The sequence below is a fragment of the Dendrobates tinctorius genome, unplaced genomic scaffold (assembly GCF_039654945.1).
Source record: "Dendrobates tinctorius isolate UK_male_01 unplaced genomic scaffold, ASM3965494v1 ptg000079l, whole genome shotgun sequence".
NCBI classification, from domain to species: Eukaryota; Metazoa; Chordata; class Amphibia; order Anura; family Dendrobatidae; genus Dendrobates; species Dendrobates tinctorius.
This window is the reverse complement of record NW_027361747.1, coordinates 8,935,540-8,962,093: the sequence shown is the minus strand read 5'-3', so window position 1 is coordinate 8,962,093 and position 26,554 is coordinate 8,935,540. Positions and strand designations below refer to the sequence as shown.

Here is a 26,554-nt window from a genome sequence, read left to right as displayed (position 1 = left end):
TCAGTAGATTCCAACAGCTTAACCCTATCCATGCCTGCTACCATTTTCCTGGCTCTGTCCAAGGACCAATTAGGATACCCCCTTTTTTTTTAAATGATTACAGGTCATTTCAATTCCTTCCTCCAATTTGTCACTAGATGTAGTGTTCCTTTTTAGTCTAATAAGCTCCCCCACAGGAATATTCTGAATGACATGTTTGGGGTGATTAGAGGAAGCCATTAAAATACTATTGCATGCAATGGATTTTTTATAGGGAGATATCAGAACCCCATCATTGTCCAGATCTGCGGTCAGTTTCAAATCCAAGAAGTTAATTGATACCTCATGACCACTACTAGTAAATTTTAGATTGAAATCATTCAAATCCAAATAAGAAAAGAAACTTTTTGCAGACGAGAGACCACCCCTCCAGACAAATATCAGATCATCAATAAATCTCCCCAGCCAAACAATATTATCCTTGTATGGGTTATCAATATTAAAGATATAATTTTCTTCCCACACAGACATAACCAGGTTAGCTAGGGAAGGTGAAAACTTGGCACCCATGCTCACACCCTGTGTCTGGAGGAAATATCTCTCATCAAACACAAAATAGTTGTGGCGTAAAAGAAATTGAATTGAGGAGACAATAAACCTCTGAATGGAATCCTCATAATTACTGTATCTGGACAAATAATATGTGATGCATCATAACGCGACGTGATGGGGGATAGAAGGATATAACCCCACCACATCGCAAGATAACCACACATAATCAGATTGCCAATGAAATTTTTCCATAATCTGTATTATACTTTTGGAATCTTTAAGATGACTTGGTGTTAATGGCACTAAAGGTTGAAGATAAAAATCAACCCACTCCCCTAGTTTCTCGCTAAATGATCCGATCCCAGACACGATAGGTCTGAGAGGGGGAGGAAAAACCTCTTTATGAACTTTAGGGAGTGAGTGGTATATTGGGACAATCGGTGTTAATCTAAATGACAGGTTTCAGACTCGTAATCCCATGTTCTACCCAGTAAAATCGAGACCTCCTTTCCTTGATTTTTTCCAGGAAACAATTGAAAGTGAGCTTGTGTCTCTTTATAATCAAGTAGAACATCAAGAGGTTAAATTTAATCTGAGTATTTCTGAACATAGGGCAATTGATGAATTGAGGGCTAATGGCGATCTCCTTATTGTCCAGGCAGACAAGGGGGGCGCTATTGTGGCTCTCAATGCTGGTTTATATAAGAAAATGAACTTGCTGGATTTAGAAAACAGTAGCACCTATATTGAATTGCCATCTAATCCAACTAATTCATTTAACTCTGAATTATTACATCTATTACAGGTGGGAATTAGTATGGGTGCTATTTCAGACAGAATTAAAAAATTTATTTTTTGTGAAACACCGATTGTCCCAATATACCACTCACTCCCTAAAGTTCATAAAGAGGTTTTTCCTCCCCCTCTCAGACCTATCGTGTCTGGGATCGGATCATTTAGTGAGAAACTAGGGGAGTGGGTTGAGTTTTATCTTCAACCTTTAGTGCCATTAACACCAAGTCATCTTAAAGATTCCAAAAGTATAATACAGATTATGGAAAAATTTCATTGGCAATCTGATTATGTGTGGTTATCTTGCGATGTGGTGGGGTTATATCCTTCTATCCCCCATCACGTCGCGTTACGATGCATCACATATTATTTGTCCAGATACAGCAATTATGAGGATTCCATTCAGAGGTTTATTGTCTCCTCAATTCAATTTCTTTTACGCCACAACTATTTTGTGTTTGATGAGAGATATTTCCTCCAGACACAGGGTGTGAGCATGGGTGCCAAGTTTTCACCTTCCCTAGCTAACCTGGTTATGTCTGTGTGGGAAGAAAATTATATCTTTAATATTGATAACCCATACAAGGATAATATTGTAGTACTTAGGAGAAAGAACATGAGAGCACGCAATAAATTCCATATAGAAAAAATATAAATTTTTTATTATTATTATTAAATAGTTTACAAAAGATGGATAAAACAAGATGTGCTCATAAACAATATGGACCATAAATCCCATGTACCGACCAAATCCCCTCCAGATGGAAAACCAGGTGAGAATATACTGGCGGCCTCAAATCATGTCCAGGAACTAAAAATCACCCCAGCAAATATAGAATCCACAAATCACGATAGCGGTAACTGGTATTACCAGTATCAATACACGCTAACAGCAGGGATCAAAGTGCTGGTGGACATGATAGATGACCATCAGAAAAGAGCCACCCCAGCTGATGTAAAATAAGTAGTCATGGAGGTAGAGGCTAGTAATACAAATGCCAAAAAATACACTGCCAATAGTATCAAAGAGCGCTGGTGGAGGCTAGTAATACAAATGCCCAAAATACACTGCCAATAGTATCAAAGAGCGCTGGTAGTGGTACAAAGTCAAATAAATAACAACTCACCAGGGAGGGGAAAGGGGGGGGGTCCAGTAGTGGGGTCTCCGACGCGCGTTTCGCGACGTCCCCCGCCGCTTTATCAAGGAGGAAAGTGAATAGGAAGATCCCAGTAGGGCCTTCAAATAGCCCCTGACCCCGGTCACATGACCGGCGTCAGCCAATCAAAATGGCCTAAGCGGCGCATGCGCCGTGGTGTCCGCAGGTCCTATACTGCAGTCCGGCGTCCACACACTGCGCATGCGTCGGTACCCGAGGCATAGCGCACTGTGTAAAAGGACGCCAACCGCAGCATGGAGAAGCACACAGCACGGCGATGCGCACAGCCATATAACGATTGAACTAGGACACAGTGTATGTAATCCCTGATCCAAGATTCCCTAGCAAGGGGCCAGGATGACATAAGAATGAGCCCCATAGTATCAGGAGCAATGATGCTGTATGAAAGTCCTAAAAAACACTATAAACAATGATCCACAAATAAACCCCCCCATCCGATAATATGTATATAGTATCGTACATTATATTAATTATAGGGAGTGAACAGAAGATCATTAATACATAAAGAGTGAAATACAACAATATACAGCAAAAAATTCAAATAAACAGCAATTTCGATGTTATTCAACCCCTGAATGGATGTTCTTGATTGTAGACAAGGGAAATCAGATCCAATATATAGGGCTACTTGAGGCAAAACCGGGACATATAAGATGATACTGAAAATAACAAAACACATATCTCAGAATTAAAAACAATAAGATTAGGAAAAAGATAGATTAAAAACAACCACTAAGGAAAAACATAGGAAATATAGAGTCCTGCGGGACATAAAAAAGACTGGGGAAACCATGTTACAATTCATTCAGGTTGGGTCAGAGAAGAAAAGGTAATCTCACATAAAGTGAGATGTTGTAAATGACCAGGGATCAGAAAAGGGAAACGGACAACCACAGAATTTTATTTGGCAAAATGGAATGTCACAAAAATGGAATAAAGCTCAAGGACTCATTCAGTCCCCTAGGTCTCATGGTGTCCAATCGGACAATCCACTTAACCTCCATTTGCCCAAGGATCTTTCTATGGTCCCCACCCCTTATGCCCATATGCAGAGCATCAATCCCCCTGATCTTTAATAGACTTGCCTCACAGTTATGATAAGCCCGGAAGTGTCTGGGGATGGTTTTCAATTCAGTGGGATCAGACATCGCCCTGGCTGCGCCAATGTCCCGCACATGTTCACGTGTCCGCACCCTCAGCTCCCTCGTGGTGAGGCCCACATAAATTTTAGGGCACGGACAGGTTGCATAGTAGACAACGTTAGACGTCCCACATGATATCCGTTGTCTAATTGTGAACTCCCTATTACCATCAGAGGAGCTGAAGGTGGAACAGCGTAGGACATTAGCACAAGCCAGGCAATGTCCACACTGAAAAGATCCCCAGACCGGGCCACTAGTCCCAAAGAAATTTCTGGGGGTGGGTACATAGTGGCTCCGAACCAAGAGATCCCTTAAGTTCCTGGATCTACGTGGCGTCATGGAAGGGGAGTGTCCAAGGACGGTCCTCAGGGCTGGTTCTGTCTCCAAAATGGACCAATACTTTTGTAGAATGGTACGCATATTGGACAATTCATGATTGTATGTTGATATAAAACGTATAGGTCCATCCTTATCTCGTCTGCCAGTCTTCATAGTAGATTGTAGGAGACCATTGCGCGGGGTACATCTTGCTCGATCATAACCCCTCTTAATGCACCTACGGCTGTAGCCCCTTTTGAGAAAGCGGTCCCTCATATCTTGGGCTTGTTTTTCAAATCGATCATTGGTGGAGCAGATGCGTCGCATGCGGAGGAACTGTCCGACCGGGATGGCCCGCACAGTAGCCGGATCATGGGCCGAAGATGCATGTAATAAAGAATTGACAGAGGTGGGTTTCCTAAAGACGTCCGTCTGGATACGCCGATCAATGTCGATCTCCAGACGGACGTCCAGGAAATCCACAACCCTGCCATCATGCTTATATGTCAAGCGAATATTATAATTATTGACATTTAATGACCTCATGAAATTCCCGAGCAGGTCGACCCCACCATCCCACAAAAATAAAATATCGTCAATAAAGCGGTACCAGCACAGCACATGGGAAGCGTCACGTGGGCCCCCGTCGCCAAAGAGATCCCTCTCCCAAGCCCCCAAAAAGAGGTTGGCGTACGAAGGCGCACAAGCCGCCCCCATGGCTGTGCCCCGCTTCTGCAAATAAAATTGGTCCTTGAAAACAAAAAAATTGTGGGTTAAGATGAAGTCGACCAGCTCAAGTACCAGCTCACATAGCGGGCCATCCAGGTCGGAGGCCCCCAAAAACAGGCGAACAGCATCCACTCCAACCGAATGATCGATACATGTATAGAGGCTCTTCGTGATTTGGAGGAGTTGCTTGCTGAACAGGACGGTCCATCTATGAGTAAGTTCCCCCCCTCATTTGGGCCTAAATCCACTAGGTTCCCTCCCTTGTCGCTGTGTCCCTCTGTGGATATTTTTACCAAATTGGTGAGTGAGGATTTTAAAAAACTATCCCCACGACGTAAATTGGATAACCTAACTCATAAACAGCGGTTGGCGATCTCCCAATTACAATCATTGGAGGATGTCGTGTTTAAACCTGCTGATAAGGGGGGGAACATAGTGGTATGGCCTAGTCAGAAATATGAGAAAGAAGTGTTTCGCCAATTGAGGGACCCAGAAACATATAAAAAACTACCCTCTGATCCAGGGAGTCGTTTTTTGCATGAACTCAGACTGATCCTGGAGAGGGCATTTGAAGGCGGTGTTATAACTAAGAAGGTCTTTGAGGGCTTGGTGGTAAAATTCCCCAGAACCCCCACTTTTTATCTTTTACCCAAGGTCCACAAGGATGCCCTCGACCCCCCAGGACGTCCTATAGTGTCGGGGATTGGCAGTATGTGTGAGCCCGTATGTCGCTTTATTGATTTTTATCTTAAGCCATTAGTAGAAGCACTGCCATCCTATATACGTGACACGACGGATGTCCTGGTTCGGGTTGATGGCATCCTTGTGGAACCGTCCACTCTTCTCGTCACTGCCGATGTAGAGAGCCTCTATACATGTATCGATCATTCGGTTGGAGTGGATGCTGTTCGCCTGTTTTTGGGGGCCTCCGACCTGGATGGCCCGCTATGTGAGCTGGTACTTGAGCTGGTCGACTTCATCTTAACCCACAATTTTTTTGTTTTCAAGGACCAATTTTATTTGCAGAAGCGGGGCACAGCCATGGGGGCGGCTTGTGCGCCTTCGTACGCCAACCTCTTTTTGGGGGCTTGGGAGAGGGATCTCTTTGGCGACGGGGGCCCACGTGACGCTTCCCATGTGCTGTGCTGGTACCGCTTTATTGACGATATTTTATTTTTGTGGGATGGTGGGGTCGACCTGCTCGGGAATTTCATGAGGTCATTAAATGTCAATAATTATAATATTCGCTTGACATATAAGCATGATGGCAGGGTTGTGGATTTCCTGGACGTCCGTCTGGAGATCGACATTGATCGGCGTATCCAGACGGACGTCTTTAGGAAACCCACCTCTGTCAATTCTTTATTACATGCATCTTCGGCCCATGATCCGGCTACTGTGCGGGCCATCCCGGTCGGACAGTTCCTCCGCATGCGACGCATCTGCTCCACCAATGATCGATTTGAAAAACAAGCCCAAGATATGAGGGACCGCTTTCTCAAAAGGGGCTACAGCCGTAGGTGCATTAAGAGGGGTTATGATCGAGCAAGATGTACCCCGCGCAATGGTCTCCTACAATCTACTATGAAGACTGGCAGACGAGATAAGGATGGACCTATACGTTTTATATCAACATACAATCATGAATGGTCCAATATGCGTACCATTCTACAAAAGTATTGGTCCATTTTGGAGACAGAACCAGCCCTGAGGACCGTCCTTGGACACTCCCCTTCCATGACGCCACGTAGATCCAGGAACTTAAGGGATCTCTTGGTTCGGAGCCACTATGTACCCACCCCCAGAAATTTCTTTGGGACTAGTGGCCCGGTCTGGGGATCTTTTCAGTGTGGACATTGCCTGGCTTGTGCTAATGTCCTACGCTGTTCCACCTTCAGCTCCTCTGATGGTAATAGGGAGTTCACAATTAGACAACGGATATCATGTGGGACGTCTAACGTTGTCTACTATGCAACCTGTCCGTGCCCTAAAATTTATGTGGGCCTCACCACGAGGGAGCTGAGGGTGCGGACACGTGAACATGTGCGGGACATTGGCGCAGCCAGGGCGATGTCTGATCCCACTGAATTGAAAACCATCCCCAGACACTTCCGGGCTTATCATAACTGTGAGGCAAGTCTATTAAAGATCAGGGGGATTGATGCTCTGCATATGGGCATAAGGGGTGGGGACCATAGAAAGATCCTTGGGCAAATGGAGGTTAAGTGGATTGTCCGATTAGACACCATGAGACCTAGGGGACTGAATGAGTCCTTGAGCTTTATTCCATTTTTGTGACATTCCATTTTGCCAAATAAAATTCTGTGGTTGTCCGTTTCCCTTTTCTGATCCCTGGTCATTTACAACATCTCACTTTATGTGAGATTACCTTTTCTTCTCTGACCCAACCTGAATGAATTGTAACATGGTTTCCCCAGTCTTTTTTATGTCCCGCAGGACTCTATATTTCCTATGTTTTTCCTTAGTGGTTGTTTTTAATCTATCTTTTTCCTAATCTTATTGTTTTTAATTCTGAGATATGTGTTTTGTTATTTTCAGTATCATCTTATATGTCCCGGTTTTGCCTCAAGTAGCCCTATATATTGGATCTGATTTCCCTTGTCTACAATCAAGAACATCCATTCAGGGGTTGAATAACATCGAAATTGCTGTTTATTTGAATTTTTTGCTGTATATTGTTGTATTTCACTCTTTATGTATTAATGATCTTCTGTTCACTCCCTATAATTAATATAATGTACAATACTATATACATATTATCGGATGGGGGGGTTTATTTGTGGATCATTGTTTATAGTGTTTTTTAGGACTTTCATACAGCATCATTGCTCCTGATACTATGGGGCTCATTCTTATGTCATCCTGGCCCCTTGCTAGGGAATCTTGGATCAGGGATTACATACACTGTGTCCTAGTTCAATCGTTATATGGCTGTGCGCATCGCCGTGCTGTGTGCTTCTCCATGCTGCGGTTGGCGTCCTTTTACACAGTGCGCTATGCCTCGGGTACCGACGCATGCGCAGTGTGTGGACGCCGGACTGCAGTATAGGACCTGCGGACACCACGGCGCATGCGCCGCTTAGGCCATTTTGATTGGCTGACGCCGGTCATGTGACCGGGGTCAGGGGCTATTTGAAGGCCCTACTGGGATCTTCCTATTCACTTTCCTCCTTGATAAAGCGGCGGGGGACGTCGCGAAACGCGCGTCGGAGACCCCACTACTGGACCCCCCCCCTTTCCCCTCCCTGGTGAGTTGTTATTTATTTGACTTTGTACCACTACCAGCGCTCTTTGATACTATTGGCAGTGTATTTTGGGCATTTGTATTACTAGCCTCCACCAGCGCTCTTTGATACTATTGGCAGTGTATTTTTTGGCATTTGTATTACTAGCCTCTACCTCCATGACTACTTATTTTACATCAGCTGGGGTGGCTCTTTTCTGATGGTCATCTATCATGTCCACCAGCACTTTGATCCCTGCTGTTAGCGTGTATTGATACTGGTAATACCAGTTACCGCTATCGTGATTTGTGGATTCTATATTTGCTGGGGTGATTTTTAGTTCCTGGACATGATTTAAGGCCGCCAGTATATTCTCACCTGGTTTTCCATCTGGAGGGGATTTGGTCGGTACATGGGATTTATGGTCCATATTGTTTATGAGCACATCTTGTTTTATCCATCTTTTGTAAACTATTTAATAATAAAAAATTTATATTTTTTCTATATGGAATTTATTGCGTGCTCTCATGTTCTTTCTCCTAAGTACTACATGTTATTGAGCTTGCTTTAGGGTGTTGGAGCTGGGTTGTCCCTTGTCTCCTTCATATCCCTCATTTATGGGACTTTTGTTGTTAAGGATAATATTGTGTGGCTGGGGAGATTTATTGATGATCTGATATTTGTCTGGAGGGGTAGTCTCTCGTCTGCAAAAAGTTTCTTTTCTTATTTGGATTTGAATGATTTCAATCTAAAATTTACTAGTAGTGGTCATGAGGTATCAATTAACTTCTTGGATTTGAAACTGACCGCAGATCTGGACAATGATGGGGTTCTGATATCTCCCTATAAAAAATCCATTGCATGCAATAGTATTTTAATGGCTTCCTCTAATCACCCCAAACATGTCATTCAGAATATTCCTGTGGGGGAGCTTATTAGACTAAAAAGGAACACTACATCTAGTGACAAATTGGAGGAAGGAATTGAAATGACCTGTAATAATTTAAAAAAAAAAGGGGGTATCCTAATTGGTCCTTGGACAGAGCCAGGAAAATGGTAGCAGGCATGGATAGGGTTAAGCTGTTGGAATCTACTGAGAAAAAAAGACAGTTTGACTCTAAAAAATCTAGGGTGGTTTTCAGTACCAATTATAGTCCTCAGTTTAATTCTATTGTTAAAATCATCAAAAAATATCTTCCCTTGTTATCTCAGAATGATATTTTGAAAAATATTGTGGAAAATAATGATATTGCCTTTGTGGCAAGAAGAGCCCCGACTTTAGCTACACTATTATCACCCAGCATGTTCAAAGATCCGGATAAAATTTCCCCTAGCAATTGGTTAAAAACAACAGGATTTTTTAAATGCGGTGCCAATATCTGTAAGTGCTGCGGTTTTGCTAATAAATCTAAAATATTTACATCTATCTCCAATAAAAAACAGTTTAATGTTTGTTCTTTTATAAACTGTAATACGGAGAATGTAGTGTATCTAATTAATTGCAATATATGCCGTATGCAATATGTAGGTTGCACGATGAACCCCCTTAAAACTAGAATCCGCAAACACCTATCAGACGCTAGTAATTTGCCTATGGTTGGTGCATCAGTAGTATCCCGACATTTTTCAAAAAAACATAATGGGGATTTACGCGGTTTCTCCTTTATGGGCATAGAGCATGTAAAAAAACCATTGAGAGGGGGAGATTTTCATAAAAAAGTGCTTGCAAGAGAAAGTAGGTGGATATTTGAGTTGGGGACTCGCATGCCACAGGGCTTTAATAACCGCCTGGATATCATTATGCACTATTGATATATTGGTATTATATAATGCTGGTTAATATTATTGTTCTATGTTTTTGTACCACTGGGGCTATGTGCACACGGTGCGGATTCTGCTGTGGAATTTTCTGCGTAGATTTTGCTAAATCTTTAGGTAAGATGATCTGCGTTTTGCCTGCAGATTTGTCGCAGATTTGGTGCAGTTTTTGTGCGGATTTCCCCTGCAGATTTCTATAATGGAGCAGGTGGAGATCTGCAGCAGAGCCGCACAGGAGAAGCGATACGCTGCTTCTTTTATTCTGCACCAGATCTGCGCAGAAAAATCTGCAGCATGTGCACAGCCTTTTTTGTTTTACATAGCCTTAAATGGTACTGTGCATCACGTGCAGTTCTGTTGCTTTTCTGCTGCGGTTCTGCAGGGCCAAATCTGCTGCGGAACTGCACGGAGTCTGCACTGTGTGCACAGGGCCTTAAATCTTATGGTCAGGTTATCGGACATTCCTAATGTACTTTTCTCAAATATGTTGAATTCTTTCCTTATAATCTTTATGCATGTTGTATACTGATCAATATGTGGATAGTTTATATGTTTGATCTGCTTTTATAGCACATGTTTTTAAGTCTCTCACATATGTTTATAATTACCCTGATGGGAGTGGGATGTATATAAGGTTCCATGTTTGGAAAGCAGATTAGATTCTGGACCGTGAAGAAGGCGGGTTCTACCGCTGAAACGCGTAGTCCTATCTGCATGACTTTCCTGCGTTATTGCTGTTTTGAACTGCTTGGACCATTGCATTTTAATGAATTTATGAATAAAAGCAAAAAATTTTTTAACAGCATCCTGGATTGCTCACGTTATTGCTGGACTTTGCTTTGTCGTTGTTCATATTTGTATGGATGAACTCCTACATCCAGATCCGGGCACAACGGAGTTAACCAGGTCAGCTGAGGTTCCAGGTGGTTCACAGGAGTGAGCTGGTCTACATTCTTGGGGATATATATATATATATATATATATATATATATATATATATATATATATATATATAATGTCCATATATATTTGGACAGACATTTTTCTAATTTTGGTTCTAGACATTACCACAATAAATTTTTAAACAAAACAATTCAGATGCAGTTGAAGTTTAGACTTTCAGCTTTCATTTGAGGGTATCCACATTAAAATTGGATGAAGGGTTTAGGAGTTTCAGCTCCTTAACATGTGCCACCCTGTTTTTAAAGGGACCAAAAGTAATTGGAAAGATTAAATAATTGTAAATAAAATGTTCGTTTCTAGTACTTGGTTGAAAACCCTTTGTTGGCAATGACTGCCTGAAGTCTTGAACTCATGGACATCACCAGACGCTGTGTTTCCTCCTTTTTGATGCTCTGCCAGGCCTTCACTGCGGTGGTTTTCAGTTGCTGTTTGTTTGTCGGCCTTTCTGTCTGAAGTTTAGTCTTTAACAAGTGAAATGCATGCTCAATTGGGTTGAGATCAGGTGACTGACTTGGCCATTCAAGAATATTCCACTTCTTTGCTTTAATAAACTCCTGGGTTGCTTTGGCTTTATGTTTTGGCTCATTGTCCATCTGTAGTATGAAACGGCGGCCAATCAGTTTGGCTGGATCTGAGCACACAGTATGGCTCTGAATACCTCAGAATTCATTCGGCTGCTTCTGTCCTGTGTCACATCATCAATAAACACTAGTGACCCTGTGCCACTGGCAGCCATGCATGCCCAAGCCATCACACTGCCTCCGCCGTGTTTTACAGATGATGTGGTATGCTTTCGATCATGAGCTGTACCACGCCTTCACCATACTTTTCTCTTTCCATCATTCTGGTAGAAGTTGATCTTGGTTTCATCTGTCCAAAGAATGTTCTTCCAGAACTGTGCTGGCTTTTTTAGATGTTTTTTAGCCAATTCCAGTCTAGCCTTTTTATTCTTGATGCTTATGAGTGCACCGTGCAGTGAACCCTCTGTATTTACTTTAATGCAGTCTTCTCTTTATGGTAGATTTGGATATTGATGCGTCTACCTCCTGGAGAGTGTTGTTCACTTGGTTGGCTGTTGTGAAGGGGTTTCTCTTCACCATTGAGATTATTCTGCGATCATCCACCACTGTTGTCTTCCGTGGGCGCCCAGGTCTTTTTGCATTGATGAGTTCACCAGTGCTTTCTTTCTTTCTCAGGATGTACCAAACTGTAGATTTTGCCACTCCTAATGTTGTAGCAATTTCTCGGATGGTTTTTTTTCAGTTTTTGCAGCTTAAGGATGGCTTGTTTCACCTGCATAGAGCGCTCCTTTGACCGCATGTTTGTTTCACAGCAAAACCTTCCAAATGCAAGCACCACACCTCAGATCAACTCCAGGCCTTTTATCTGCTTAATTGAGAATGACATAATGAAGGGATTGCCCACACCCATCCATGAAATAGCCTTGGAGTCAATTGTCCAATTACTTTTGGTTCCTTTAAAAACCGGGTGGCACATGTTAAGGAGCTGAAACTCCTAAACCCTTCATCCAATTTTAATGTGGATACCCTCAAATGAAAGCTGAAAGTCTGAACTTCAACTGCATCTGAATTGTTTTGTTTAAAATTCATTGTGGTAATGTCTAGAACCAAAATTAGAAAAATGTTGTCTCTGTCCAAGTATATATGGACCTAACTGTGTGTGTGTATGTACAGTATGTATATATATCTATATATATATATATATATATATATATATATATCTATATTTATATATATATATATATATATATATATATATATATATATATACACACACACAGTGGGGAAAAAAAGTATTTAGTCAGTCAGCAATAGTGCAAGTTCCACCACTTAAAAAGATGAGAGGCGTCTGTAATTTACATCATAGGTAGACCTCAACTATGGGGGACAAACTGAGAAAAAAAAATCCAGAAAACCACATTGTCTGTTTTTTTTTCATTTTATTTGCATATTATGGTGGAAAATAAGTATTTGGTCAGAAACAAAATTTCATCTCAATACTTTGTGATATATCCTTTGTTGGCAATGACAGAGGTCAAAACGTTTTTTGTAAGTCTTCACAAGGTTGCCACACACTGTTGTTGGTATGTTGGCCCATTCCTCCATGCAGATCTCCTCTAGAGCATTGATGTTTTTGGCTTTTCGCTTGGCAACACGGACTTTCAACTCCCTCCAACGGTTTTCTATAGGGTTGAGATCTGGAGACTGGCTAGGCCACTCCAGGACCTTGAAATGCTTCTTACGAAGCCACTCCTTCGTTGCCCTGGCGGTGTGCTTTGGATCATTGTCATGTTGAAAGACCCAGCCACGTTTCATCTTCAATGCCCTTGCTGATGGAAGGAGGTTTGCACTCAAAATCTCACGATACATGGCCCCATTCATTCTTTCATGTACCCGGATCAGTCGTCCTGGCCCCTTTGCAGAGAAACAGCCCCAAAGCATGATGTTTCCACCACCATGCTTTACAGTAGGTATGGTGTTTGATGGATGCAACTCAGTATTCTTTTTCCTCCAAACACGACAAGTTGTGTTTCTACCAAACAGTTCCAGTTTGGTTTCATCAGACCATAGGACATTCTCCCAAAACTCCTCTGGATCATCCAAATGCTCTCTAGCAAACTTCAGACGGGCCCGGACATGTACAGGCTTAAGCAGTGGGACACGTCTGGCACTGCAGGATCTGAGTCCATGGTGGCGTAGTGTGTTACTTATGGTAGGCCTTGTTACATTGGTCCCAGCTCTCTGCAGTTCATTCACTAGGTCCCCCCGCGTGGTTCTGGGATTTTTGCTCACCGTTCTTGTGATCATTCTGACCCCACGGGGTGGGATTTTGCGTGGAGCACCAGATCGAGGGAGATTATCAGTGGTCTTGTATGTCTTCCATTTTCTAATTATTGCTCCCACAGTTGATTTCTTCACTCCAAGCTGGTTGGCTATTGCAGATTCAGTCTTCCCAGCCTGGTGCAGGGCTACAATTTTGTTTCTGGTGTCCTTTGACAGCTCTTTGGTCTTCACCATAGTGGAGTTTGGAGTCAGACTGTTTGAGGTGTCTTTTTATACTGATAACAAGTTTAAACAGGTGCCATTACTACAGGTAATGAGTGGAGGAAAGAGGAGACTCTTAAAGAAGAAGTTACAGGTCTGTGAGAGCCAGAAATCTTGATTGCTTGTTTCTGACCAAATACTTATTTTCCACCATAATATGCAAATAAAATGAAAAAAAAACAGACAATGTGATTTTCTGGATTTTTTTTTCTCAGTTTGTCTCCCATAGTTGAGGTCTACCTATGATGTAAATTACAGACGCCTCTCATCTTTTTAAGTGGTGGAACTTGCACTATTGCTGACTGACTAAATACTTTTTTTCCCCCACTGTATATATATATATTTATACACATACAGTTTAAATAGTTTAACATATCTGGCTGAGATCATACAGTCAGTGCCAGATACTTTCTGCACGATCCACAGGCAGCATTTATCAGCCGTCAGGTTAAGTTTAACCCCTTTACTCCCAAGGGCGGTTTGCATGTTAATGCCCGAGCCAGTTTTTACATTTCTGACCACTGTCCCTTTATGAGGTAATAACTCTGGAACGCTTCCATGGATCCTGGTGATTCTGACATTGTTTTCTCATGACATATTGTACTACATGTTAGAGGTAAAATTTCATTCATATAACTTGCGTTTATTTGTGGAAAAAACGGAAATTTGGCGAAAATTTTGAAAATTTCGCAATTTTCCAACTTTTCTTAAATCACAGAGATATGGCACTCAAAAAACTTAAGTAACATTTCCCACATGTTTACTTTACATCAGCACTATTTGGGAACCAAAATTTTTTTTTGTTAGGAAGTTATAAGGGTTAAAAGTTGACCAGCGATTTCTCATTTTTACAACACCATTTTATTTTTAAGGACCACATCACATTTGAAGTCACTTTGAGGGGTCTATATGATAGAAAATACCCAAAAGTGACACCATTCTAAAAACTGCACCCCTCAAAGTGCTCAAAACCAGATTCAAGAAGTATATTAACCCTTCAGGTGCTTCACAGGAATTTTTTGAATGTTTAAAAAAAAAAAACGAACATTTAACTTTTTTTCACAAAAAAAATTACTTCAGGTTCAATTTTTTATTTTACCAAGGGTAATAGGAGAAATTAGACTGCAAAAGTTATTGTGCAATTTGTCCTGAGTACGCTGATACCTGATATGTGAGGGGGAACCACTGTTTCGGCGCACGGCAGAGCTTAGAAGGGAAGGAGCGCCGTTTGAATTTTTCACTGCAAAATTGGCTGGAATTCAGATCGTATGCCATGTGTAGTTTGGAGAGCTCTTGATGTGCCTAAACAGTGGAAACCCCCCACAAGTGACCCCATTTTGGAAGCTAGACCCCCTCAAGGAACTTATCTAGATATGTGCTGGGCACTTTGAACCCCCAAGGGCTTCACAGAAGTTTATAACGTACAGCCGTACAATTAAAAAATCATATTTTTTTCACAAAAATGACCTTTCCACCCCCAATTTTTGTTTTCCCAAGAGTAACAGGACCCCAAAAGTTATTGTGCAATTTGTCCTGAGTATGCTGATACCCCACATGTGGGGGTAAACCACTATTTGGGCGCATGGCAGAGCTCGAAAGGGAAGCAGCGCAATTTGACTATTTTGGATGGAATTGAGATCGGACGCCATGTTGCATTTGGAGAACCCCTGATGTGCCAAAACAGTGGAAACCCCCAATTCTGACTCCAACCCTAACCTCAACACACCCCTAACCCTAATGGGAAAATGGAAATAATTTTTTTTTATTTTATTATTTTTGCCTAACTAAGGCTGGTTTCACATTTGCGTTTTTTAGCGCTGGAAAAAAATGCATACCTGCGCATGCGTTTTTTCCCCTATATTTAACATGGGTGCGCATACCTGCGCACTGGTAAGCGCATGTATGCGATTTTCATGCGCTGCGTTTTTTTGGGGTGTGCGTTGGTATTTTCCAGACGCAGCATGTTGCATTTTTTGGCCCTGCAAAAAAGCGCATGCGCACATATGCGCACGTTTTGCGCTAAAAATGGCCATTATAGCCTATGGATGCGCATATGTGCGCACTGGCATGCTCATGTATGCGTTTTTTTGCATATGCGTTTTTTTTTTTTAACCATGGAATTTAGGGGTTTGGGTTAGAGTTAGGGTTAGTTAAGGGGGTTTAGGGTTAGGGTCAGGGTTAGGGTTGGGGTTTGGGTCAGGGTTAGGGTTAAGTATGGTTTGGTTAAGGGTTAGGGTCAGGATTAGGGTTAAGTATGGTTTTGTTAAGGGTTAGGGTCAGGGTTAGGGTCAGGGTTAGGGTTGGGGTCAGGGTTAGGGTCAGGGTTAGGGTTAAGTATGGTTTTGTTAAGGGTTAGGGTCAGGGTTAGGGTCAGGATTAGGGTTAAGTATGGTTTTGTTAAGGGTCAGGGTCAGGGTCAGGGTTAGGGTTAAGTACGGTTTTGTTAAGGATTAGGGTCAGGGTTAGGGTCAGGATTAGGGTTAAGTATGGTTTTGTTAAGGGTTAGGGTCAGGGTTAGGGTCAGGATTAGGGTTAAGTATGGTTTGGTTAAGGGTTAGGGTCAGGGTTAGGGTCAGGGTTAGGGTTAGGGTTAGTTAGGGTTTAGGGTTTGGGTTAGGGTTAAGTATGATTTGGTTAAGGGTTAGGGTCAGGGTTAGGGTTAGGGTCAGGGTTAGGGTTAGTAAAGTCATGGTTTGGGTAGTGTGAGGGGCCACCTAAAAATGTTGGAAAAAAACGCAAACGCGGTAAAAACGCACTAAAAACGCATACAAACGCATAAAAACGCTGCGTTTTTTTCATGCATGCTCATAAAAATGCTTGAAAAAAACGCAGCAGTTGTATGCTTATGTATGCGTTTTTTCAATGCGTTTTTTTGCGGGAAAAACGCGCTGCAAAAAAAAGCAAGTGTGAAACTAGCCTAAGGGGGTGATAACGGGGGTTTGATTTACTGTTTATGGCGGTTTTTATTTTTGGCAGCTGTCATACGCTAAAAGACGCTTTTTATTGTGAAAATAGTTTTTGCATCACCACATTTTGAGAGCTATAATTTTCACACATTTTGACCCACCGAGTCATGTGAGGTCTTATTTTTTGCAGGATGAGTTGACGTTTCTGTTGGTACAATTTTCGGGCACGTGACATTTTTTGATCGCTTTTTATTACAATTTTTGGGACGCAGATTGAACAAAAACCAGCATTTCATGAATTTCTTTTGGGCGTGCGTTTACACCGTTCCGTGTGTGGTAAAATTGATAAGGCGGTTTTATTCTTTGGGTCAGGATGGTTACAGCAATACCTCATTTGTCGTTTTATTTTTGTTTTGGCGCTTTTATGCAATGAAAACAATTTTATATAAAAAATTATTTCCAGGTCACCACCTGACAGCACACCTGGAGGACGTCCTTCTCATCCGCAGTGGGACAGGAAACCACGAGAGTTTAAAGGGATCCTCCCCTTACCATCCCACAGTGTTTTTTCCTGTCCCACTGCGGATAGGAACGACGAGAGGAAGATCCAGCCGTTCCGCGCAGAAGGTCAGGATCGGGGGGGCACAGCCTTTCCCTTCCTACCTGGAAGCTCTGCAGGCTGAAACCCGGCACAGGGTCCCTCAGCTCCTCCAGTGTAGCGCTGCTCCTGGAGTAGGGGTCGCTTCCTCCCGACGGAGGCCCTCGACCCCGGACGCCACTGCCACCACCGATGGAGGTACCGGGGCCGCCTCTACGGACTCCACGTGCCCCGCAAGCGGACCCCGGCAGAGGATCGCCGCACCTCTCCCCCATCCTGCTGCCCCGGCGCTGTACGGCCTGGGACCAGAGCACCATACCAGGCAGGGCGCGCGCGTCATCCAGGACAGGCGGGACTTCCAGCCCAGACGCACTTCCGGTCGCGTCACCAGGCCCGGTCGTCACTTCCGGTCGCGTCACCGAGCCCGGACGTCACTTCCGGCCGCGGCATTCAAAACGACAGCCCAGCATTCAGGAAGGGCCGGCACCATCTCAGAGAGGGGGCAGACTTTGGCGGTGGAGCGGATCGGCAGCGCGGCAGGAGAGAGAGCGGTATGCTGGGCCCTGCAGTGTAAGAACCGGATACCACCCCTGGACCACTTACACGTTCTGGTGTCTCCTCAGGCGGCCACAGGGAACCTTATCTATTTAAAGATGGAGGACCAGGCGAAGACTGAGACAGGCACGGAGAGCCAGGGTCACGTGAGTAGCCTCAAATGAGGTCATGACAGGGCCCCAGTAAGACAGACCCCATAGAACACGTACTTTGTGTTCCAGGGGGGAACCTCCACCTCAGAAAGGAAGAAGGATAAGAAGTGTCCAGTCTGCTCTAAGAAGCTAAAGGGCACATGGCAAAAAACCCTCTGCGTCGCATGTACAAAGGGGGGAAGAACAGGCTACGCTCATGTCGAACATGAGGGCAATGATTAGAGAGGAAGTACAGGCCTCGGTATCCGGAGCCATGTCCCAAGTCCCGCAGATGAACCCTCAGGCATCCAGAAAGAGGCAGAGGGAGTCGGGCACGTCTTCTGAGGACATCCGGTCCGAATCAGATGCAGAGGAGGAGGAGGAGATCAGAGAGCACCCGGAGAGGGGAAGAAATTACCTCTTTGCATCCGGCGATACGGACGAGCTATTAGGGGCAGCCCGCCAGACTATGCAGATAGAGGAACCCCCGACTACCGTCTCGATGCAAGATGAGATGTTCGGGGGGCTGCGCTCCCAGACCTCAATGGTCTTCCCAGTAAATACCCATATACGGGCCATGACATTGGATGAATGGGAGGAAGCAGAGAAAAAATTGTCTATTCCCCGAGACTTTAGGCTTCGCCTGCCGTTTGACCCAGAAGAGGTCAAGGTCTGGGAAGAGGTCCCTAAAATCGATATCCCAGTAGCAAGGGTATCAAAAAAGACAGTCATTCCGTTTGAGGACTCCTCAAGTTTAAAGGAGCCCCTAGATCGGAAGGCAGACGGGCTCTTGAAAAGAGCCTGGGAAAGTTCAGCGGCAGTCATAAACACAAATATAGCCGCGACATCGGTTGCACGCTCCATGCATCTATGGATAGACGATTTAGAGGAGCATTTATCAGATAGAACTCCGAGGGAAACTATTCTAAAATCCCTTCCCTTGCTAAAATTAGCCATGGGGTTTTTGGCTGACGCCTCAGCAAAGTCTGTTAGATTTACGGCCAGAACCCAATCATTATCCAACACAGCCAGAAGAGCTATCTGGCTTAAAAGTTGGTCGGGTGTCATGCAGTCAAAGAATAAGCTGTGCTCAATTCCCTTCTCGGGAGGTAGAGTCTTCGGACCTGTGCTTGACGATATCTTAGAGAAAGCGTCAGATGAAAAAAAGGGGTTCCCTGAAGAAAAACGTAAAAGGTATCAGCCCTTTCGTAGACCCCGTTACAGCCAGAGAACGGACTACAGAGGGAAGGGGAAGTCAGGTCGATGGAGCTACCCCAAAGGGGGTGAGGGTAGAAATAGGAGCAGAGATACCATCTTCTCCGGCCCAGGGTCTAGCTCCCGGAAGAAATGACGCCACAAATGTAGGGGGCCGACTGCTCAGGTTCAGGGAAGAATGGCGAGAGGTTACCACCAGCCCCTGGGTACTGCAAGTAATTTCTCAGGGATACAAGATAGAATTTGATTCCCTACCCTCAAACAGGTTCCTAGTAACCAGCTCTCGACTTGGTCCGGCCTCCCCAATGTGGTTAGATATCCAGGACCTCCTAGAGATGGAGGCAATCATACCAGTTCCCACGCAAGAAGAGGGAAGGGGACACTACTCGAGCCTCTTCGCGATAAAAAAACCGTCAGGGGAGACCAGGACCATAATAAATCTCAAACCCTTAAACAAGTGGGTATCATACAAACGCTTCAAGATGGAATCAATAAGATCCACGATTCCACTCCTGGGAGAAGCGGTGGTAATGTGCATGTTAGATCTAAAAAGCGCATATTACCATGTCCCCATCCATCCAGACCACCAAAGATACCTCAGGTTCGCGGTCGAGAAGGAGGGCAGGGTTCACCACTACCAGTTTCGCTGTCTCCCCTTTGGCCTAGCATCAGCCCCAAGAGTTTTCACGAAGGTAATGGTAGAAGTCGTGGCCTACCTAAGAGCCCAAAACATCACGGTGGTCCCGTACTTAGACGACGTCGTGATCGTAGTCGACTGTCAATCCTCAATCGCCACACTGCAAAGGTTGGGTTGGATAATAATCTGGTCAAAATCAGATCTTGTACCCAAGCCCAGAATAAAATTTTTAGGGGTCATGCTAGATTCGGAAAGAAGAATGTCCTGTCTTCCAGAAGAAAAGCAGACCAGCATACCAAAAAAGATCCGCCAGTTCTCAAAGAACCGGGTGTCGATCAGAGACGCAATGAGGATTCTGGGGCTGATGACTTCGTGTATCTCCTGTGTCAGGTGGAGTCAGTTCCACTACCGCAGACTACAACAGGCAGTCCTAGCGTCCTGGGACAGAAGACAGGGCTCACTAGACAGGAAGATACAATTAATTCCCCAGGTCAGAAGGTCGCTGCTGTGGTGGACCATCCCGAGAAACCTAAAAACCGGTGTCTCGTGGATTCAGTCCCCAGAGATCGTAGTAACCACAGACGCAAGTCTATATGGCTGGGGGGGACAGGGGGACATATCGGAGGAGAGTACTATCAGGGGCGATGGAGTCGGGAGAACAGCAACAGGTCCTCCAACTTCAGAGAGCTACTGGCGGTCTGGAAGGTACTACTCGCTGCTTGGCCTCTGGTGAAAAACAAGCATGTCAAAATATTTTCGGACAATATCACGACAGTAGCCTTTCTCTGCCATCAGGGCAGACCGAAACACCCGGCACTACAGGGCTTGGCGGAGCAGATCTTCAGATGGGCGGAAAGAGAGGTCCTCTCTGTCTCAGCAGTACATCTGGAGGGCACCAGCAACCAGGTGGCGGACTTTCTCAGCAGAAGAAGAATAACCGCAACGGACTGGGAACTCAACGAAGAAGTGTTCAGCAGCCTGTGCGATCGCTCCGGACAACCAGAAGTAGATCTGTTTGCTGACAAGGGGAATGCAAAGGTCAAAGCCTTCTCCCTAAACCCGGCAGGAAACCAGACAGGGATAGATGCTCTATCGCAGTCCTGGAACAGGGGCCTACTGTACGCTTTCCCGCCTCTAGCTCTCATCCCAAAGGTTCTCAGGAAGATCTACGAGGACAGAGCCAGGGTCATATTGGTGGTTCCCTATTGCCCAAGAAGAAGCTGGTTTCCTCTGCTCAGAAAGATATCACGGGAAGATCCCATTCTTCTGCCAAAAAGAGAAGACCTTCTTCACCAGGGTCCGGTCTTCCACAAAGGCCAGAAGCCCTCAAGCTATCAGCCTGGATCCTGAGCGGCAGGTCCTAAGAACAAAGGGTCTATCGGATAAAGTTATATCCACTCTACAAGCAAGTAGGAAGCCCGTAACAGCAGCAATATATAACAAAATTTTGAAAAAATTTTGCAGCTTTTGTGGAGAGGCGACAGTCGATACTGACCGACCCCAGATCCTGAAGATCCTTGACTTCTTACAGGCAGGGTTCAAGAAAGGCCTCAGACCCAGCACCCTGAGAGTGCAGATTTCGGCCTTAAGCGTGTTCTATGACACAACCCTATCGGCTCACCCCTGGATAGCCCGGTTTTCAAGGGCTGTGCAGAGACTTAAGCCCTTGATAAGAAGGACCGTCCCTCCTTGGGACCTTAACCTAGTCCTTAACGCGCTATGTAGACAGCCATACCAGCTAGGGGTGGAAATATCTATCGGTAACCTCTCTCTGAAGACAGTATTTTTAGTGGCAGTTACGTCAGCCAAAAGATTAGGGGAACTTCAGGCCCTATCGGTTCAAGATCCCTACTTACAAATATTTGACGACCGGTTAGTCCTAAAACTCGACCCGGCTTTTCTCCCCAAGGTGATTTCAGACTCGAACATGAATCAGGAGGTAGTGCTCCCCTCGTTTTGTCAGTTTCCTAAAAATAGCAAGGAGAAAGCTTACCATAACCTGGATGTCAGGGAAACAGTGCTCAGGTACCTGGACGCAACCAGGCCCTGGAGGCAGGATAGTAACCTCTTTGTCCAGTTTAGAGGCCCTAATAAGGGTAAAAAGGCATCAAAATCCACAATAGCAAGGTTGATTAAATCCGTTATTAGCACAACGTATAGAGCACAGGGTCAGAGCCGCCCGGGGAGTCTTAGAGCCCACTCAACTAGGGCCATGGCCACATCATGGGCAGAGAGGGGTGGAGCCTCGGCAGAACAAATCTGCAGAGCCGCATCTTGGGCCAGTTTCAGTACGTTCTCTAAACACTATAAATTAGACGTGGCCTCCGCACAATTGGCATTTGGGAGAAAGGTACTCCATGCGGTAGTCCCACCCTAAGACCACTATTCTTTGGTACTACTCCAGGTGTGCTGTCAGGTGGTGACCTGGAAAACGGTAATTAGACCTACCGGTAATTGTGTTTCCAGGAATCCATCCTGACAGCACTATTAGTTCCCTCACCGACAAACGCATCCATGCAATTGTGATGTAACAAGTGTATGGAGAATGTTGATTTAAATAAAAAAAATTTTGTTTGAATCCATCCAGAGGTGTTACTTTGTGAAATCACTGTGGGATGGTAAGGGGAGGATCCCTTTAAACTCTCGTGGTTTCCTGTCCCACTGCGGATGAGGACGTCCTCCAGGTGTGCTGTCAGGATGGATTCCTGGAAACACAATTACCGGTAGGTCTAATTACCGTTTTTTGCATCGCTTTATCCTACGAGCTATAACTTTATTTTTTCGCTGATAACGCTGTATGGCGGCTAGTTTTTTGCGGGTCAAGATGACGGTTTCAGCGGTACTACGGTTATTTATATCCATCTTTTTGATGGCGCGTTATTGCACTTTTTGTTTGGCGGTATGATGATAAAGCATTATTTGCCTCGTTTTTTATTCAAGGGGTTAACTAGTGGGACAGTGTTATAGGGTGGGTCGTTATGGACGCGGCAATACCAACTATGTGTACTTTTATTGTTTTGTTTTGTTTTTTTCAAAAAATGAATTTATTAGGGAATATTTTTTTTTTAATTTATTTAGCGATTTTTTTTTATAAATTATTTTTACATCTTTTTTTTTTTTTTTTACTTTATTACATTGTCCCGGGGGGGGGGGGGGGGGGACATTATTGTAATACAGGGGTCTCAAACTCGGCAGAGTAAATGGGCCGCACATGAGAAAAATATGAACTGGGGGGCCGCATTCCTTTCAAACTTAATACACCTCGTACACACACGTCTCCGCTTCAAACACACACGGCTCCGGTCCGTACACCTCGTACACACACGGCTCCGCTCCGTACACCTCGTACACAGCTCCGCACACCTCATACACGGCTCCGCTCCGCACAGCTCGTACACACACGTCTCCGCTCCGTACACCTCGTACACACACGGCTCCACTCCATACACCTCGTACACACACGGCTCTGCTCCGTTCTGTATACACACGGTTCCACTCCGTACACCTCGTTCACACGCGGCTCTGCTCCGCACACTTCGCACACACAGCTCTGCTCCTTACACCTCGTTCACATGTGGCTCTGTACACACATGGCTCTGCTCCATACACCTAGTTCACATGCGGCTCTGTACACACGGCTTGGCTCTGCTCCATACACCTTGTACACAAGGCTCTGCTCCAAACACACACATGACTCCATACACATCATACACACACTGCTCCGCTCCGTACACACACAGCTCTGCTACATCCACCCTGTAAACCCCTCCTGACCCCACACAGAAACTTTACCTCATCCAGCACCATGACAATCAGCACAGACAGCAGCGTCTTGCATACACGGAGGCCCCTGATCATGTGACCCCTGACTCCTCCCCCTCCTGTGACCACATCCCAGATCCTGTGCAGAGAGTGCACACAGAACACAGCCATCGCGAATCGCAGGCTCCTGAATGAGCGCCTTCCCCCTGCCTCAGGGAGTGAGACGTGGTGCACCGCGGGCTGCAGATGCCTGCCTCAGGCGCCGTGTGTTTAAGACCTCTGTAGTAATATGTCAGATCGCTGATCTGACACCTTGAGCAACAGTGTGTCATATCGGCGATCTGCAGGCACTGCTGGAGGCTTTCTCATGCCTGCGCTCTGCAGGCACTGAGAAAGACGCCTCCCTGCAGGCCCCCGAAGGTCCCTGCCGCCATATTGGATCCGGGGACCTGCAGGGAAGGAGGCCCCCGCAGCAGCGCTGCACATCGCGCGGCTGCGGGGGTCTCAAGGAAGCACGGAGGGAGCCCCCTCCCTGCCGATGCTTCCCTGATCCTCCGGTACACTGCGATCATGTTTGATCGCAGTGTGCCCGGGGGTTAATGTGCCCGGGGCGGTCCGTGACCACCCATGACACACAGTGCTGGGTGTCAGCTGTGATAATCAGCTGACACCCAGCCGCGACCAGCGGCGCTCCCCACGGGGGGCGCCGCTGAACGCTATGACGTACTATTCCGTCCTTGGGACTTAGGTCCAGGTCACATGGACGGAATAGTAGGTCTAATGTAGGAAAGAGGTTAAGAACACACAATGTCACAAAAGACATTGTACAAATATAAGTCGAGCTCTGCTGCAAAGCAAACAGTGGCTTAATTTGAATCACTGCTGTCATCTGTGAACCAAATACCAATACTGTGGTCAGTGCAATACTAATTGTGTACACTGTCAGGCAGAAAATCTTTGCAGTGAGTAATCTACAGTAATCATAATCAGTCAGCACCATAGTATAGCCACTATCAAAAGATGGAGCAGCTCTGCAATTGAGTACTTACGGCAATTGAGTACACCGGTAACAGCTGATCAGTGGGGGTGCCAGGTGTTGGACCCCAATCGATCAGACATTGATGACCTCCTAAAGAGCGGTCATCAATGCTAAAGTAGTGGACAAACTCTTTAAATAACATTTTCAGAAATACAGTTCACATATATCAGTAGAAAACCAAGCCATAATAAGGGTCTCTTATCATCCAATGTACCAATTTAATAGTTTTGCAATTTAATGCTTTAACACATCAAGCCATAGAGACAGTCTAACATCTGTTTTTGTGTCAGAACCACGCTTCTTCTATGCCACGCGGTTGACTGGTTTAATAGGCCATTAAATGACCACAGATTATCTTGTATGTAATGGACTGGTGGTCATTACCTGTAAACCCAACATAAGACTGGTCTTTTGTATGGTATCTGAAAAAGTCACTCTCCTGTTATGCCCTGGTATGGAGCAAGTCATACTTGGTGACCCAACCTCGATTACAAACCATACTCGATGCAACCTTGTACTATTTAGCAAAGCCCTAAAATGCCCCTTATATTTACACTCTTCCAATGGTGTGAGTCTAGCAGTAAAGACGCAAATCCTTTAATTGCATTTTGTTCTGTCTATAGGCTGAACTAGAAGCTTTTGAGAATCGCCTGAAAGGAAAGAAGAGGAAGAACAGAAAGAAAGAGGAAGTGGAAATCCAGCCGTCTGTATGGCAGAAATACAGGAATTATATAATAATGCCTGTGTGTGTTGTCGCTCTGGCCGTGTTCACACTCTACCTTACTCAAATCAACATTTGATAAGCTGAAATCTTTAATTCTGTGCGATATAGGGGAATAATATGCTGTACATGAACACTTGCACAATGTAAAATTAAAATAGAGAAATTGTACAATTATAGGAAATATTCTGTTCTATTATCTGTATTAGTCTGCCAATCAATCCATCCTTTTATTCCCCTTCTTAAAATATTACGAATCCTATAGCCTGACAATACATATTGCACAGCTTTTACATCTGTTTTGTGTCTTTGCTTTTCCATATAAATATATAGTTATGTAATTGTTAAAAACTGTTTACATTGCTTAAAATATTCTTTGTTGTCCAATCTATATATTTCAATTATTGGTTCACATGGACCAACCAGAGCTTGGCTTCAGTGTCCACCATTTTAGCTCTGCTTTGGCATTGTTTTTGTTTGCTTTTTTTTTTTTATATAAAATTAACTTTAATTATGCTGTAGAAATGACAAAATTGTAGTATATATTTAGAGAATATTTTGCCTGATGTTTAGTATCCATTTAAAGAATAATGTTGTTCAAAACCTAAAAATCCAAGAGTTACTGCAGCTTACCCTAATATTGCACTGCCTATATATGCTCACAAGTAGCCAGGAAGCAGAGAAGGAGCTGTCTGATGGGATCCTCCCTCTGGTATAAGCAGAGATAAGTAGCTGTCTGATGGGATCCTCCCTCTGGTATAAGTAGAGATGGGCAGCCGTCTGATGGGATCCTCCCCCTGGTATAAGTAGAGATGAGCAGCCGTCTGGTGGGATCCTCCCCCTGGTATAAGTAGAGATGAGCAGCCGTCTGATGGGATCCTCCCCCTGGTATAAGTAGAGATGAGCAGCCGTCTGATGGGATCCTCCCCCTGGTATAAGTAGAGATGAGCAGCCGTCTGATGAGATCCTCCCCCTGGTATAAGTAGAGATGAGCAGCCGTCTGATGGGATCCTCCCCCTGGTATAAGTAGAGATGAGCAGCCGTCTGATGGGATCCTCCCCCTGGTATAAGTAGAGATGAGCAGCCGTCTGGTGGGATCCTCCCCCTGGTATAAGTAGAGATGAGCAGCCGTCTGATGGGATCCTCCCCCTGGTATAAGTAGAGATGAGCAGCCGTCTGATGGGATCCTCCCCCTGGTATAAGTAGAGA

The 26,554-nt window shown here is 44.7% G+C and overlaps 1 protein-coding gene across 3 annotated transcripts in view; it reads left to right on the top strand.

Annotated features, from left to right (window-relative positions):
- The window catches only part of NFXL1 (nuclear transcription factor, X-box binding like 1), a 236,301-nt gene extending 210,663 nt beyond the window's left edge, over positions 1-25,638 (top strand). For all 3 annotated transcript variants that reach the window (XM_073583468.1, XM_073583466.1, XM_073583467.1), the window contains exon 23: positions 25,248-25,638. In XM_073583468.1, coding sequence (XP_073439569.1) covers positions 25,248-25,424 — 177 coding nt within the window. In that variant the 3' untranslated portion in view covers positions 25,425-25,638. The remainder of the gene's footprint in view (positions 1-25,247) is intronic.
- The last annotated feature ends 916 nt before the right edge of the window (positions 25,639-26,554 follow it).